The sequence below is a fragment of the Bos indicus genome, chromosome 2, assembly GCF_029378745.1.
Source record: "Bos indicus isolate NIAB-ARS_2022 breed Sahiwal x Tharparkar chromosome 2, NIAB-ARS_B.indTharparkar_mat_pri_1.0, whole genome shotgun sequence".
NCBI lineage: Eukaryota > Metazoa > Chordata > Mammalia > Artiodactyla > Bovidae > Bos > Bos indicus.
In genome coordinates, this window is record NC_091761.1 from 91,333,680 (window position 1) to 91,351,689 (window position 18,010).

Sequence of the window (18,010 nt, forward strand, 5' to 3'; positions counted from 1 at the left end):
GTTAAAATGTTGAAAGCATCATTTTAATTGATTATTTGATTAATGCCTTTACAGACTTAAAATTTATATTCTAATTTTTGTTTATTAATAAAGTAATCACCCTTTGACTATTTGGTCAGTTTATGACTGCCTACAGTTTGAACACTTTTCATATGTGAATAGACCTATCAATTTGGGACTTGATTTTCCAGATGGCCTTGGAAATTCTGCTTCTTTGTTTGTAGTCACTGATCCTCAGAATTTTCTTTCCTTTTTCATTCAATACCACTGACTCTGCCCTGCAGCCCACTTATGCTGATTTTGTGCTAGTAGTTTTCCCACTGAGTACTTTTAAGGATTAGTGGCATCTTCTATGTAAAATGGTAAGCAGAGTGCCAGGCACATGGTAAGTGCTTAATAAGTATAAATGTCTGTTTTTATTTTCACCATTTTACTTTCTTTTCTGCCACCTCTTATATATTTCATTCTTCTTAGAATCAGAAATGAATGATCCCTTGTTCCCTAAGCCATGCTTTGAGTCATATTTCTTACATTCCATTGGTTTTTGTTTGAAGACTAACTTTGTCCTGTAAGTGTTACTATAAATAACTCATGGTTAAATTACTACTGAATAGGTTTTGGCAACTATTAAGGCTGGCATGGGAATCTAATCTCCATTTATAATAGTTACTTAAGGGAAGAATTATTTTTAAGTTCTAAGTAATTGGTTTATGAGTATAATGGATTGCCTATACTGTATTATAAAATTTAAATCTGAAATGATGTCAAAGTCTTTTTTAAATATAATTTTTAAAACTATGTTATGCATTTCATGGTTTAAAATTGAAAGATTATTTTTTAAAATGCCTTTGGCAAAGAGATTTTCCTCCTGTCTTTGGCCCACAGTCAATGAATTCTCCTTTCTAGAGACTACTAACCAGTCATGCTTGTTTTGTTGAAATCTTTTGATTTTATGAAAAGTGTATATATTTTTGCCTAACTTACTGAACCAATTTATTATTGATAGGTTTTTTGGTTGTCTTTACATTTTACTTTATGACTTTGGGTGCCCACTAATTCAAAAATGCATGTGATTTAGAGCTTATTAAATTGAACTTCGTGCTCCAGATATTTCAGACCATTTAGATACAAAGAACAGAGAGAAAACCATACCCAGTGTTTTTCTGGCCACTACTCAAAATTGCCAGGAATCTTTAAAATAGTTCTTTGAGGCTGCTGACTCCTGTTATCCCTAAAATCTCCTCATTTTTTTCTCCATTTTTATTTTGACTTCAAGTAGTACTGTACTAATAACAAAGCACGTGAGGAAAATAAAGGGATCTGCAAGTAATAGAACAGTTTTATAACAATTTTTTCAATTCCAATTGTTTTACATATTTTATAACATTGTATTCCAGAAGGTATATGGAATCTTGATATTTAAGATGAAGACATCTGACTTAAGAAAACAGAAATACTGAACTCATGATCTTTTTAATATTATTAACTTAAATGAATATTATTCAACATCTTTAATATTTTAACAAATTCAGTCTTAGAAAATCTGCTTTGATGTATTAATTTCTTCTCCCTTAGGAAGTATTTAAAGAACGAATTGGTTATACACATATGTTTGAAGTATTAAAATCACTGGGTCAGCCACCACTGGAGCTACTTAAAGAACTTATGAATATGGTGAGATTTTTTTTAGCTTTATTAAAAGAAGTTCCATTTTCTTTGTATCAAAGATGGTGTCTAATTTTTTGTTTCTTATGTTGCTTTACAGGCTGTAGAGGGTGACCACACTTCAGTGGGTATTTTGGGCATTAGTAATGTCCAGCCTCTCTTGCTTCTTATCCAGTGGCTTCCAGAGCTAGAATCCCATGACCTGCAAGTCTTCATCTCAGATTGGCTGAAAAAAATTTGTTGTATTAACAGGCAGAGTCGAACTACTTGTGTCAACGCAAACATGGGAATTAGAATCATCGAAGCCCTTAATTCCCATTCTTGCCTCCATCGAACTTGTGCTGAGAACTTGATCGCTCTCCATGGTTCCTTGGGGAGTCAGTCAGTGAGCTCAGAAGAAATCCGCCAACTACTAAGATTGCTAAGAGTGGATGAATCTGAATCTGTTCACCCCTATACCACTCCTGTAACTCGAGCAATCCTGACAATGGCCCGAAAACAAAGTCTAGAGAGTGCTCTTCAGTATTTTAATTTGTCACATAGTATGGCAGGAATTTCTGTGCCTTCCATACAGAAATGGCCAGGGTCTGCCTTTTCTTTCAATGCTTGGTTTTGCTTAGATCAGGATCAGTTGACTCTTGGCAACGCTAACAAAGGAGGAAAAAGAAAACAATTATACAGGTACTGGTAAAAGTTATGGAATATAAATGGATCCTGTCCTAACAATATATCTGCTGTGATTCTTCAATAGGAAAATGCTTTTCAAAGCTTCTACTTTTTATATGTACAACAATTTATCTGAAGCCTCTCCTTAGGATGTACACAGTTTAATTTTAAGCTTATTTCATAGTAATAATTGTACATTCAAACATTTTGCTAGTTCTGAAGCTAATTTGGACACAAAGTTCCTTCTTAAAATTATTGTAAAAGTGGAGGAAAAAGTAATAGTAAACTTGAAAGTGATTGGTGATTTCTCTGTTCAATTGAGGATGCTACTATACCTTTATATGAAGGACCTGAAAATCTATGTGCTTTCAAACTTGTTATTTCGGTAACTAATAATTTTTACTATGCCTTGTGATTTTTTTTTGGAAAGTTATACTTTTCTAAGAATTTGTCCATTTCTTCCAAGTTGTCCATTTTATTGACATGTAATTGCTCATAGGAGTTTCTTACAATCTTTTGTATTTCTGTGTTGTCTGTTGTAATATCTCCATTTTCATTTCTAATTTTATTGATTTGATTCTTCTCCCTTCCCTTGTGATTTTTTAAAGACCTTTATTCATGCTTTCTGAATCTTATTTGGAAGAATTTTGAAGATTTTAAAATTTATAGTTTTGTTAGCAATTGCTAATGGCATTCTGTGTCTAAGGCTACTTTTTATAATTAACTAAACCTGTGCCTAAGAAAGATTTAAAAATCATCTCTGAGGCAAGGTGGAATTGATGAGGTACGACAATAGAATGTCAGCCACAGTGTTTTGATAAAGATATTCATGAGGAAGTTATGGTGTGTACCCCAGTGATGATAAAACTGGACAGCTGATTTCAAAAGTTCTGATAATACGTATTTTTGTTAGCTTTTTTACAGGAAGTGGTATGGGTTTTGAAGCTTTTATTACCCATTCAGGTATGTTGGTTGTGGCAGTGTGCACGAAAAGAGAATATGCGACAGTTATGCTTCCTGACCACAGTTTCTGTGATTCCCTCTGGGTAAGACTTTAGGGCATCACATTTAACTTCTTGGTTCTTTCCTTTAAAAAACACATTTTATGCATGTACATCCGGTGTTGTCATCTAGTTTTTGAGAGTTCATCTTAAATTTTACTTATACAGGAGTTAATACCATTTTTTATAATAATTGTAATTTCAGCAGTAATAATTTTTCTGCTAAAAAATTACATTGAAATGTTACGATTTCTTTCAAGTTTTCTATAATCAAATTTGATTTTGAATTTCAATTTTAAATGAGAACAGAGGTTGTTAAAAATAATGCATTTCCATTGCTTTTCTTAAAAAATAAAAGGCTTCTCATTAGAAAAAATTATTCTAAAGAATACACACAGACTTGGAAAATGCAGAAAAGGTACTATGTTATAGTTGTGTATAGATTTTTTAGAATATTGAGAAGTGCTTTTATAGTACTTCAAGCAAAATTGTTATTTACTGTAACAACATCATTTTAATCAAAATTTAGTTATGCTTAAACTTACTCTTCTACTGTTCACACAAACTGGTTATGTAGTAATACTCTGAAAACATTTGTCATCCCAAGGACTTAATGCAATTTTTACTTTTTAAGTATATGTTTTACTTTACCAGCACAACATAACCATTGTTCACATGCCTGGAAAAAGGCCCTTTGGTCAGAGCCTTGTGTATATCTATGACAATGGACAGCAGAAGGTCTCTGCCCCGCTGAGATTTCCTGCCATGAATGAAGTAAGCACATCTAACCTACTCTTTATGCAACCAGTTGATTGTGAACTCTTGAACATTTTTCCAACTTAATATGTAAGGTTCTATTTATTCTAAATATGTGCCTCTAAGTTTTTGTATTTTCTATATACTAAGATACAATAAGTAATAATTCTGTTTGCCTGTCATCAGTAGATGAAGTCAGACTAATGTATAATAAAGAAAAACAAGGACGAAACACATGTAATTAATGCTTAGAAGAAAAAAAGGCTCATGACAGGATAACCAAAGAAATTGACTAGACCAGGCTGAAGGATTGTTTAATAAAGCTCTCCAAGTATATGAAATAATTAGATGGTTATGATGGACTCTTTGCCATCAGTGAATTTAAAACAGTGAAGAAACTTTAGATTTTTATATTGTAGTTAGGTAGAATTTATTTACTGAGAAGATTCTTATAGAACATTATAAAAGTTCTTTGAGAATTTTTGGATATTTTTGAAAGGGCCTTTTCTGAAGATAGTGGAATGGATTAGGTTATTTCCCAAGTCCTTCTAGGATTCCAGTAATTTCTTGTTGTTGTTTATGTCAGTGATCACTTCAGGATAACCTGTAATTAGCAGTATTAAACTGATGTGTAATTCTTTGTTTATAAATTTTAAGGGAGAAAGGTGGTTTTCTCTATTTTAGAATACAGCAAAAAAATATTTTAAAAATACATTCATTAACATTCAAAATTTACAAAAGGATGTAAAGTGAGTTTTAAAAGTAATGCATCCAAATTCCACAGGCCAAATGTAACATCTGTAATGTTGTCTTATGTATACACACGCACACACATCATGATCCAGTAAAAATAAACCTTTGTTTTTTAGTGTGGTGCTAAATTTTATGTAGTTTCATTTTAAATATGAGGATGAAGTTTTACTTAAAATGTGTAATTTATTAAGTTTGTTTGCTTCTTAATATTTTAGCCTTTTATTTCTTGCTGCATTGGTTCGGCTGGGCAAAGAACCACCACTCCTCCACCATCCCAAATCCCAGATCCACCTTTTTCTTCTCCTATTACTCCTCATCGGACATCATTTGGTGGAATTTTGTCTTCAGCCTCCTGGGGAGGGACAACTGAAAAATCAAAATTGATTACCAAATTGATATCGGCTGGAACCCAAGACAGTGAATGGGGATGCCCCACATCTCTGGAGGGTCAGCTGGGGTCTGTTATCATCTTCTATGAAGCACTGCAGCCTCCTCAGGTGAAGGCATTATATTTAGCAGGTGAGCATGTGCCATCATACTGCCTAATTAAATTGAAATAGTTTTTTTCTGTTGCCTATATTTATTCTGGAGAATATATTTGATCTGAAGAGTGTACAGTTGGCCCTTGAACAACTCTAGGATTAGGGGTGCCGACCTTTCATGCAGTTAGAAATCCAGCTATAACTTAGAATTGATCCTCTGTATATGTGGTTCCTTTGTGTGTGTGGTTTTGTATTGTAGATACAGAATTGTAGTACTGTAGTATTTACTACTGAAAACAATCGCGTTCAAACCCATATTATTTAAGGGTCAATTGTCCTTGTTTTGATTAAAGCTGAAAGGGAAAGAGAAGCCTATTGCACACCATACATTCACTCCCTTTGGCTTTATTGTGATTTTGACAATACAACGTAACGTTAAGGTATGCAATGTGCTGATTTGATACACATACATTGCAAAATGATTACCATAATAAAGTTAGTTAACATCTTCATCTCCTTCCATAATTACCATTTTTTAATGTGTGTGTTAATAACATTTAAGATTTACTCTCTTAACAACTTTCAAGTATATTGTACATCATAATTAATTACAGTGCACTTATTAGCAGCAGCAGCAGCAGTGGTAAAGAACCGCCTGCCAATGCAGGAGACTTAAGATATGCAGGTTTTATACCTGGGTCGGGAAGATCCCTTCTTGGAGGAGGACATGGCAACCCACTCAACTATTCTTGCCTTGAAAATCCCATGGACAGAGGAGTCTGGCAGTCTGCAGTCCATAGAGTCGCAAAGAGTAGGACATGACTGAAGCGACTTAGCATGCACGTACCTTTTTTGGTAGGCATAAATAAAGCAGACATTGGGAAATATTTCAGAGATCATCAGTAATACTGTTTGTATTATTCTGTTAGGTCTGCCATAACAAAATACCACAGACTGGATGTTTAAACACTGTTTTCTCACATTTCTAGAAGCTAGAATTCTAAGATCAGGTTTCGTCTGGCTTGGTTTCCTGAGAAGCCTCTATTCCTGGCTTGTAGGTGTCTGCCTTCTTGCTGTATCCTCACAGGGAGTATTTCCTCTTTTTATAACGGGCTCTATTAAATTAGGGTCTGACTCTTAGGGCGTCATTTGGCCTTAGTTACCCCTTAAAGTCCCTATCTTCAAATGCGGTCACATTGTGAAATTTTGGGCAGGAGGCGCATAATACAATCTATGGTACTGCCAGTACTTTTGACAGATTTTAGTACATTGATGAAACAAAATATAAGTCTTGTCTGTATAAGAAATCACGTAATTGATTCTAAAATCATGAGTCTTATTCAAGACTTGTCATTTTTTATAATTTATATCATAATAATCTGAAGAATTCATGAAGGCATTAGAATAAGGAGTCCTTTGATAAAATTACAAGCTGTTTTCGTTTTGGCCATTTTTTTCTTTTGGCTCTGATTTTAAAGATACGTGCTGGTTGTTATTGGATCATAACTGTTTTCAAAATTATGTCTGTATTTTAGTAGAATGTTTAGGAGTTAAGCCTACAACTAGTTATGTGTATTAAATCAACAAATTAGCTTAGTATTTGTCAAAATATCTTTTTAGATTACATGGGGTTTTGAGATGAATGTCTCTGTCCATACTTTAACAGTTTGTATTAGAACCTTGTCATTATTTTAAAACTCATCAAAACATTTGAAGTTGATCTTTAATTTAAATAAATTCCAAGTTAATAATAAATCATTTAGTGTAGTCCTAACAGCTATATAGCTTAGATTTTGTTCTTAGTTTTTCTTACATCAAATTTTATTCCTATGAATAATAATTGTTTTATAGTATTCATTAAATAGTAATGTTTTATAGTAATCATTAAAAATGAGTATTTTTAATGGCTACATGATATTTCACTGAATTCACTATGTATGATTTAGATTGTTTATAATTTTAATATTGATAAAAGCATCAGATATTAAATATGATGAACTATTTTACCAATTTTTTTTCATGCTTTGGTGGATTTGCTTATGATAAGTTCCCAGGATAAATATTTAAAGTGGGTGAATATTTTTATGGCTCTTAATTCCATTTTACCTAATCAGTTTCCGTAAGGAATATACCAATTGACAATGTCTACCAGTAACAAAATCTACCAGACTCACCACTGCTGCAATAAGATGGAATGATTAATATTGTTTTCTCTATTTTTTGTGTAAAATGTAACCTTATTGTTTTTAATTTATTTTTTAATTGGAGAAAAATTGCTTTAGAATGTTGTATTGGTTTTGGAACCTTGTTTTAACTTTTTTTTTTTTATTTTGTTAGTAAAGTCAATAATCTTTTTTTATTTGTAATTCTTATTCCACTCATTTGTTATTCCATTTCTATAATAACTATTCACATTATTGATTGGTTGTTTTGCCATTTTATCTTACAGTTTTGAATGTTTTACTTTCAATAAATATATAAGCTTTGTTATATTTTATATTAGTTTTTGATGCTATATAAAATTTCTTTTCTGTAGTAGACATTGATCAACCCTCTCCTGCAACTTTACTTGTGTTGGATAAATTGGAGGTGATATAAAAATAAAGTACATTTTGGCTAGTGTGTTTTAACTGTATTATATAAGAAGTTTGAAACGGCTAATTAAAAATTTCTTTCTGATTACACACAACTGAGGAGGCCATATATATTCAATGATACGTGTGTGTTTGTGTGTGTGTATAATTTTTAGGTCCAAACTGTTTAAGCCCTTGGAAATTTCAAGAGTCTGACATGGCTGACCTACCTGGTAACGTCCTTCTTCACTACACTGCAAAGGTCAGAGTAAATGTGTGGACTGTTCATGTAGCTATAACTATGTTGTGAACTAAAATTCCATTTTTATTCCTTTTGTCATTTCAATGGGTAATTGAGAAGAAGGGGCTTGAATTATCATTAAAAATTATAAATTTTTAAAAGAAAATGGGGAGCAGTAAAAATTATGTTGCAGCTCTCAACTAGGGTTCAGATGTTATGTCATTCCAGTATTATAAATGGGAATGCTTGTAGTGGGAATTTGTACTAATGAATCAACTTAAATGTGAAGTTCCCTGCTTTATAAACCTTAATGGAAATTAACAGATAACTTTAGCAATTTCGAAAGTTGCAGAAAAACCTAATTTGAATATAACTAAAATTGTTGGTAATATAAGGGAAAATAGTGTCTTATGTCAGTGGTTTAACTTTCCTGTCATTATAATTTTTTGTACTAATGGGACTAAGACGTTGAATTTTTAAAAAAAGTAAAATATCTGTTTTGCACATACTGGTTTAGAATAGAAAGAATTTTAACTTATATGATTAGTGAATGATAAGTTCTGGCTCAAACTTATCTGTCAGATGACAAGCAGAAATGACCTGCATTTTATGAGTGAGTGTGTTAGAATCTAGTCCTTGATTCTTTTAAAAGACAGAGAATAGTAACACTAAACTTAATATTGTAGGCATCTTATCATTGAGTATACTATATACCTTTTAAAATTATGATGAAATGTTCCATATATAAAGTTATGTTTTGTCTTAATTGTGCTTAGCTGTTTGCCATTCTTTTCTTTTATTTTTAGGCCTGCAAAAATGCGATCTGTCTTGATTTATCTACTAATTGTTTCCATGGAAGGTTAACAGGAAACAAAGTAGTAAACTGGGACATTAAGGTAAGTTAATGGTGAACATTGGGCAGCATATTATCTAAGTGGACTGATCCTTTAAAAACATTTGTCTTTTGAGCAGCCCCAGATTGATCTGAGTAAATCCAGTTTAAAATATCTGCAGGTGAACAGTTTGAAGGATAAACAAATAAGTAGTTGAATGACTATTTAATTTTTTTGTAACTTAGTTATCTTTTTAAGTTATACTCTCAGTTTTCATAAGAAAAATATGCTGCCCTCATTAATTGCTCCACTTTTAAGATATTTAATCCCTAAAACTATGTAACAGATTTCAAACCCTCAGAGACTTCACTGATTATCCCTTTTCTCCTATATCATACACTTCTTGTCTAGTCTCCTGTCCATCAGCTTTAAACAAACTTAGATTATTCTTCTCTGAGGTTAAAGAGTAATTTTCCCTCTTCTCCAACACACTGTCTAGCTGTCACATCTGGTTTGCCTTTTTCCTGTGCCTCATATTTATGTCTCATCTGGATATATTTTTGCTTCTGTCTAAAGGCCTCTACTTATTTCCAAGTACTCTTCTTCTCATGAGTACTTGTACCAGTTTTTATTATTTCACTCATCATGAATAGTTTAACGATTTGCTTGCTTGATTCTCCAGTAGTCCTTAAGAACTTCAAAGGAGGGACCACTGCTTTTTCCACCAGTGCCTGGCGCCTGGGATATACAATAAGATCATTGACTGAGTGATTATAAATTAGTAAAGATTATTTGGGCTAATGTGAAAGTCAGAGACATCCTGTTTCTAAAATATAGAATTTCTTTAAAAGATATATTAAATAGAAACTATAGCCTAAGTACAATAAAAATAAAAGACATTTATGTTGGAACTTGCTGGTAAAGCAGCAAAGAAAATAAAACCCTTTTATCTTCTAGTCATTTAATACCAATCATATAAGCTTATTGTTTCAATGAATAGAAATCATTAGGATAATTCTGCCTGGGCTAAAATGAATCCATCAATTTGTATTATTCTCATGTTATTCATGTGATATAAAGCTTTTTTCTCTTTGAGATAACACTTATTCTTACCTGTTAACATAGTAAGATTTATGACAGTTTGCCAGTTTATAAGTTAACTTTTGATGACCTATAAGATTGATTTTATAAGGCCAGTTCTATGAATTACTTATATAGAGAAAGCTGATTATCTGTCATACATTATACTTGAAATTCAAAGCAGTCTTTGAGCCTTGAATATAGCTATGCAGAAGTCAAAAAGAAACAATTATCAAGAAAAAGACTATTGCTTTTTTATACTGAAGCAAAATCAAAGAAAAAAAAATTTAAATGACAACTGGAAAAAAATGCTTTCCATCCAAAATTCTAGTTTACTGATTACAAAGCCCTTAAAAATCAATATGAAAAACAAGCAAAGACTAGGAAGAAGTTGTTTACAGACTTAAGCTATGTATACATGGCAGTTCAGAACATTTTAGCAGTCTAATCTTATATAGCACCCCCTGTATGTCAGGCACTAAGCACTTTTCGTGTGTTAGCTTACCTCATCCTTGTAACAACTTTACAGAGTGGAAATTAATATTATCTTTATCTTACAGATGTGGAAACTGAGTCCTGGGAAATAACTTGTCTAAGATATTGAATATATCTGAATATATTTTGCTATCCACAATAGTCACTTTGAACTTAGGTTGAAGCCACTGACTCCACTTTTTTGTAAACTTAGAGGAGTCAGTCATATTTGTAATGCAAATACATTCTGTTTTTTCATGACTTATTCTCCTGTTTGTTATGCCTTATTGCCTTGTGACAGTTGTTACTTCTTACATCATTAATGATAATGACATGTACTTAGAGGGTCATGTTTGGATTGCCTGTCTTTTGAATTTGTAAACTTTGGAAAACAGAGGTGCATTAAAAATGGTCTGGCCTGGCTAATAAACACAGGAAAAGATGTTCAATATCACTTTTTATTAAGAGAATTGCAAATCAAAACTGCAATGAAATATCACCTCACACCAGTCAGAATGGCCATCATCAAAAAACCCGCAAACAAGTGCTAGAGAGGGTGTGGAGAAAAGGGAACCTTCTTGCACCGTTGGTGAGAATGTAAATGGATATAGCCAGTATGGAAAACAGTATGGAAATTCCTTAAAAAACTAAAAATAAAACTACCATACAACCCAGCAATCCTACCACTAGGCATATACCCTGAGGAAACCAAAATTGAAAAAGACACACGCACTCCAGTGTTCATGGCAGCACTGTTTACAGTAGCTAGGATGTGGAAGCATCCTAGATGTGCATTGACAGATGAATGGATAAACAAGCTGTTGGAGTATTACTTAGACATAAAAAGGAACACATTTGAGTCAGTTCTAATGAGATGGATGAACTAGAGCCTATTATACAGAGGGAAGTAAGTTAGAAAGAGAAAAACAAATATTGTATATTAATGCATATATATGGAATCTAGGAAGATGATATGATGAACCTATTTGCAGGGCAGCAGTGGAGACACAGACATAGAGAACAGACTTACGGACATGGAGTGGGAGAGGAAGGAGAGATGGATGAATGGAGACAGTGGCATGGAAACATATACACTACCTTATGTAAAATAGATAGCCAATGGGAATTTGCTGTATGAAACGGAACTCAAACTGGGGGTGTGTAACAACCTAGAGAGGTGGCAAGGTGTGGGAGGTGGGAGGGGTGTTGAAGAAGGAGGGGCATATGTGTACCATGTGTGCCTAAGACAGATTAATGTTGATGCATGGAAGAAACCAATGCAATATTGTAAAGCAATTTTTCTTCAATTAAATATAAATTTTAAAAAATGATCTGGCTTTGTCTCTCTTGAGTATTCATTATGGTGACCCTTGAGGCTGCCCTTAAAGCATATATATGCCCATACAAGGTTCCTTTAGCTTAGGCTGTTGTACACCTTGCTTAAAACGTTAGCAAATTATAACCTCATACATGCTGAATAGGTATTAAATGATAAAATTGCCCATGCATCTTAAGATTAATCAACTGTGGTTTCCTCTTTCAGGATGTTATAAATTGCATAGGTGGATTAAATGTACTCTTTCCTCTATTGGAACAAATCAGCCACTTTGGTGAAGGACAGATTCCTGAAGGATTGAATGAAAGCACAGTTTCTGAGTTGATAACACCTGTAGAAGGAGATTGGGTGGTATTGACCTCCACAAAGGCATCAGGTATTTAGCTGAATAAATGTGAAATGGTCATTGAGAAATGTGAGAATTAATTGGAAATGCCTTGCTACCATTTGTAGCTGAAGTGGTCCATTCCTAATTTTCCTAATGGAGTTCAGAAGATTCATAATACTTTGTTCAAAACACTTAGGATGTTGACTGTACTCTTGACTATCCTTAGTTTGTACTGTTAGCAGAAATCTGACAACACTATTAAATTTATGGTAGAGAAAATATTTACATGTGTATTTAAATATATAATATGCAGTCACTGTTTTCTGTGATATTTATGTTCTGCAAGTGACCTTTAGGATGCAAATTCCTGAGCCCAATTCCTTGTTTGTTACAATATGCATTATGATGTAGAGCATCTGATATAAAAGTGATTAGAGTAATTATGATAATTAATGACTTGTTCACAATCCCACAGAGTCAAGACTCGAGAGAAATTTAATTGCAACATTTATCTTGATTGTGAAACACTTTATTCAAAGACATCCTATTAACCAGGACAACCTTATTCACTCCCATGGAGTTGCTGTTCTTGGAGCCTTACTTCAGAAGGTGAGCTAGTCTAATATTCTGCAGATATTTCTGATGATTGTAATTACCAGTTAGTATTGAGACTTTTTCTTTCCAGTAGATAAATATATTTTAAAACTTATACTATCATAACTTAAGTTATATTAGTGAATATAATTTATTTCACAAGCAGCTTTTAAAAATTTCTATGAAATCACCTTATATAAGAACTACTTATCTTACATATAACAGTGTATAATCTTTGATATTCAGGACCTTATGTGTTAACTTTGGTATTTGGGTTATTTGATCATTTAAAGACTATTTTAGGAATATGTTCTAGAGTTATATCAGAAAAATTAATGTTTAAATTGTTTATATTTTTCTAACCAAAATTTTTATATTTAGTAGATGTTCTGAATTAATCATTTCAAATTATAGCTTAATGACAGTTGTTTAAACTGAACTTTACAAGAACCTTCTTCTGTTTGGATTTCAGGTGCCTAGTGCTTTGATGGATGTTAATGTATTGATGGCAATTCAGTTACTCATTGAACAGGTATCATTAGAGAAAAATATGCAGCTCCTGCAGCAAATGTATCAGTATTTACTCTTTGACTTCCGTATTTGGAACCGTGGAGATTTTCCCTTTCGAATTGGTAAGCTCAGGCTGTCGGATAAAATTTTATAGTTGCTTTAGAAATTTATTACCACCTATGTGACTTTTATTTTAGGTATATAAGAGTAAACTTTCTATTTTAGGTCACATACAGTATCTTTCTACCATCATCAAAGACAGCAGGAGAGTTTTCCGAAAGAAGTATGGTGTACAATTTCTCCTGGATACACTTAGGATTTATTATGGGTACGATGTCCTTCTTCTCAGTTTGATAATGTGTCTGTTACTTGGTTGGAGCACTTAGATTGTTATATTTTCTAGAAGTTCTGATGCCTTTAACTTCAGAGAGCCAGGACATTGTGAAGGTTAAAATGATGAACAAGGGATCACATACAAGGGCAACTTGCTCAACTTTTCTGTGCTAAGGTTTTCTGCTTTGTGACAAGAACTGTATGATTTCCTGTGTTTATTTCGAGGATTAAATTAAATGAAATATTAATGTGTAAAGCACTTAAAATTGTGTCTGCTACATAATACATAAACTATTTTTAACAATTTATATCTTTATTATTGCAACTCCTAACTTAAAAAGGTTTTTCTTAAAAAGAAGCCAAAGATACTATGAATTCTAATAGTTATATGCAAACATCTTTTAAACTATGGATTCTTTTATATATAAAAGTACAAAGATGTAAAAGTTAAAAATTTCAGTTGTTTCTTGTTTATTTTCTGTTTTAGGAATGATTGTAAATATAATGAGCTGTCTCCCGATGATATTCGAACAATAAGGACTTCTTTGTATGGACTAATTAAATATTTTCTGAGCAAAGGCGGAACTCATGAAGAGATACAAAGTATTATGGGTTACATAGCTGCTATCAATGAAGAAGAACAGGTATTATGCTCTTGATAAACCTGTTAGTTTTAATAATTAAGTTGCTGTATCATAGGCTATGTATTGTATGTTTAACTATTAACAAAAGTTACTAGGTAGATTTCTCACATAAATTTTAGTATTTAATAGGTTCATAAAAATTTTACATAAAGAGTAAATTATAACTATTTCTATTTTTAAATTCTTTCACATACACTATTCATTTATACCTCAGAGCTACCCTTTAAGACAGTGGTTCTCAATATATGGACCCACTTACCTGAGAATGTTTTAGAAATCCAAATATATGTCCAAATCAAGCCCTCAAGGTGATTCTGATGTATGGTAGAATTTGACCACTGACATAAAATATGCAGACCAGTGATTACTCTTCCCATGTGTACATTTGAAAATATGTGCTCAGAGAGATTAGGTGACTCAACTTAAAAAGTCACACAGCTGATAAACCTGGAACTATATAACCATAGGTGTTTTTGTTGCTGTTTCTGTGTTCTTTTGGTATTATACCACTCTCAACACCAAATCTGAGCAGCCTTAATTTATGTTGACTGAAGAATTTTTTCCTCTATCATGAAATATGCATTGTGTAATCAGTGGTTATATGACTTTGTAGTTGGTATTATACAGATAAATTAACTTAGGCTATTTCCTTATAAGGTTGAACTACTTCAAAAGCTTCTCATTATTTAGAATAATGAATAATCATCTTATTTCATGATTGCTGTATTGTCACCTATGCTATGATTCATTGCTAATAATATTTTCTTGATCAATTTAGTCAAACATTTATTACATACTTAACTATATATTTATTGAATACTTACTGTACATATACATAGAATAATACTAGGTATTGTAGGTATTTAATGATGAAAGAATTATCATTCTTGTTTTTAGCCTAATGAAGGCAGGGATTGATAAGAAAGGTTTATAAGTAATTATGAAAATAAAAAAAGCATGATAATATCTGTAAGAGAAATGTGAAGTAACATGAGATTTCCATAGGAGAGTGTTAGATGTTGAGGAACCAGGAAAGACTTTTGTGGAAGAGATAGCTGTATGGAAGAGAAAGACTTTATGGAAGAGAAAGGTTCAGCAGATGAATGTGGGTAGTGAGAGGATGTGCAAAAGGAAATGGAATAAAACAAAAGCATAATGAAGGAAAAGGCAAGGCAGGTTCAGAAGACTTCTGATAATCTAGTTAAGCTAAAACATTAGAGGATATTGAATTTAGTTAAGTAACTGTGGTTTATGACTTTTATTTGTGTTTCTGTATATGAATGTGGTTATTTGTTTTCTGTTGCTTAATTTTAAAAGCTTCTTGGAATTTTGGACATACTCTTCAGTCTCCTACGTACCAGCCCAAATAGAGGTCAGCTTTTCTTACTGCTGTTTGAACCTGGAAATGCTGACATACTTTATGCCTTACTCTTAAATCAGAAGTACTCTGACAAACTAAGAGAAATCATTTTTAAGGTACAAACATGTCTTAAGCATCTTTATATTTGGGGACATTTGTGGGTATATGAATTTACTTGGAACATATCCATTCTGTGAATGTTAATTCTTTTTTCACATCCCTACTTCTAATTTTAAATTGTTCGGTTTGTTTTGATATATATTTTTAATGTTTTTGCTGTTTGTGTGTTTAAAAACTATATTATTATAATCTGATTAGTAATTTCAGTGGAAAATCCACTTTGTCATACTCAATAGAAAAACTCTTAACTCCTTTTGACTTCCAGTGGGTCTGTGTAGCCCATCATACTAAGCTTATTTAGCACCCACTATTTATCAAGCACTAAGCCCATTTTGTGGCTCAGACAGTAAAGCGTCTGCCTACAATGTGGGAGACCTGGGTTCAATCCCTGGGTTGGGAAGATGTTCTGGAGAAGGAAATGACAACCCACTCCAGTATTACTGCCTGGAAAATCCCATGAACGGAGGAGCCTGGTAGGCTATAGTCCGTGGGGTCACAAAGAGTCAGACACAACTGAGCAACTTCACTTTTACTTCTTTAAGCCCATTTTATGTATAGTTTATATAGTCCTTGCAGCAACTTTATGAAGTGGATATTATTATTATCATGTTACAGATGAAACTGAAGTCGAAAAATTAGTAACTTGTTAAAGGATGTAGGACATGTTTTATTAAGCTTTCCAGAATATCCCAGACTTTGAACTTGGACTGAAGCCACCCTCTCCACCTTTTTGGTTAACTACAATTTAAAAAGTCAGTCATATTTCTACTGCAAATGCATTTTTTTCATCCTTTGTTATGCCAAATTGCCTGTGACAGTTGTTTCCCCTACATCATTAGTGTGACATAAAGTCTACTTGTGGGGTTATGTTTGGATTGCCTTAATATGGAATTCCTAAATTTTGGAAAACAAAAGTACATTAATGATGGTCTGACATAGTCTCTCCTGAGTATTGGTTATGATGACCAATTTAAAGAAGCTATTCTTTAAAGCATGTACCCATACACGGTTCCTATATGGATATTTAATGTCATTTCTTCAAAAATGGCCCCGCAGAGGTTGTTCATGATACTCTTTTGCCAAGATTACCCTTTCATAGAAGCTTTCAGTATGTCATTTTGTAAAATTATTGATTTACCTTCAAGATGTTTGAGGTTACTAATTTATTCTTCCATTTTAACATATGGATGAGGTGTTTCACAGTATTTCCTTGTTGTTGAAAATTATTTTGACAACTATCACATAAATAGATTACTAGATTGATCTAGAAGTATCTTTCTTATATTTCAGAGCACACGTTTGTTCTTCTTGCAAGCTACAGGATTTTTTCCCTCTACACTTTAGGCCATTAAAAGAAAATTTTAAATTATTTCTTTTATCTACTAAGAAATTGATATAAATCAGGGTTTGAAACATATTAATTATTCAAATGCAGTTGCTTTTAAGTTCATTTTTTAATTGTAGCAAGATATGGAATAGTCTTCCCTATTAGTGCCATTTTTAAAAAATTCTTGAGGAATAAAATGATGCTTCAAAAACATTGTACACTAATATTTATTCAATGTTAACCTAAGTGACAACAGTTCTTAGTTTTCTATATTGAGATGAATATATTACCATTGTGACCAGGTTATGGAACAGATGTTGAAATGCACAAATGTTTATGAACGAAGTAAACAACGTATTCGACTCAGAGAAGTTGGCTACTCAGGATTTGGACTCCTTCTTAATGAAGCACCTGTTAATACTTCTCTCATTAAAAGTCTCACCAATCAAATTATAAATACAGGTATGACCAAGGCTAAAAATACTGATGCATAGAAATGTTCTTCATCATCATATAATTCTACTTGATGGCTCTAAGTTTTTTTTCTTCAGAAGGTTCTTTCCCCCTCTTTCCTCAGGTTGCTTTTAAAATTACCTGTTACTTGATTCAGCAAGGCTTTCATCGGATACTGTTTCAAATATACCTTTGTTGTTTTTCCCCAGAGCATAGCATGGAACCTTACTTGGCATGCCTTCAGTAGATGTTTATTGACTGAGTGATAAGCAAATAATTGACTATGTAAAAAGAAAAGGACATTAGAGAAAACGTGTACAAGATATTGTTTTTCTTTACAGAGCTTAAAATCTTAAAGGAAAAATGAAAACTAATTTTAGATATTCTTTTTTGTTTTTAATTTTTCTTTTATAAACCTTTGTGTTAGTACTTACTACAAACTGTGGAATTTATATCAGACGCTAGAGATTCAGAAAGAGCT

General features: G+C 32.5%; 1 protein-coding gene across 2 annotated transcripts in view; it reads left to right on the forward strand.

Annotated features, from left to right (window-relative positions):
- NBEAL1 (neurobeachin like 1) overlaps positions 1-18,010 on the forward strand; it is a 159,797-nt gene that overhangs the window by 60,863 nt on the left and 80,924 nt on the right. For both annotated transcript variants that reach the window (XM_070770452.1, XM_070770458.1), the window contains 14 exons: positions 1,576-1,674; positions 1,766-2,346; positions 3,245-3,377; positions 3,987-4,106; positions 5,057-5,360; positions 8,073-8,158; positions 8,944-9,033; positions 12,068-12,236; positions 12,664-12,797; positions 13,255-13,414; positions 13,518-13,620; positions 14,113-14,269; positions 15,587-15,745; positions 17,379-17,538. In XM_070770452.1, coding sequence (XP_070626553.1) covers positions 1,576-1,674; positions 1,766-2,346; positions 3,245-3,377; positions 3,987-4,106; positions 5,057-5,360; positions 8,073-8,158; positions 8,944-9,033; positions 12,068-12,236; positions 12,664-12,797; positions 13,255-13,414; positions 13,518-13,620; positions 14,113-14,269; positions 15,587-15,745; positions 17,379-17,538 — 2,455 coding nt within the window. The remainder of the gene's footprint in view (positions 1-1,575; positions 1,675-1,765; positions 2,347-3,244; positions 3,378-3,986; positions 4,107-5,056; positions 5,361-8,072; positions 8,159-8,943; positions 9,034-12,067; positions 12,237-12,663; positions 12,798-13,254; positions 13,415-13,517; positions 13,621-14,112; positions 14,270-15,586; positions 15,746-17,378; positions 17,539-18,010) is intronic.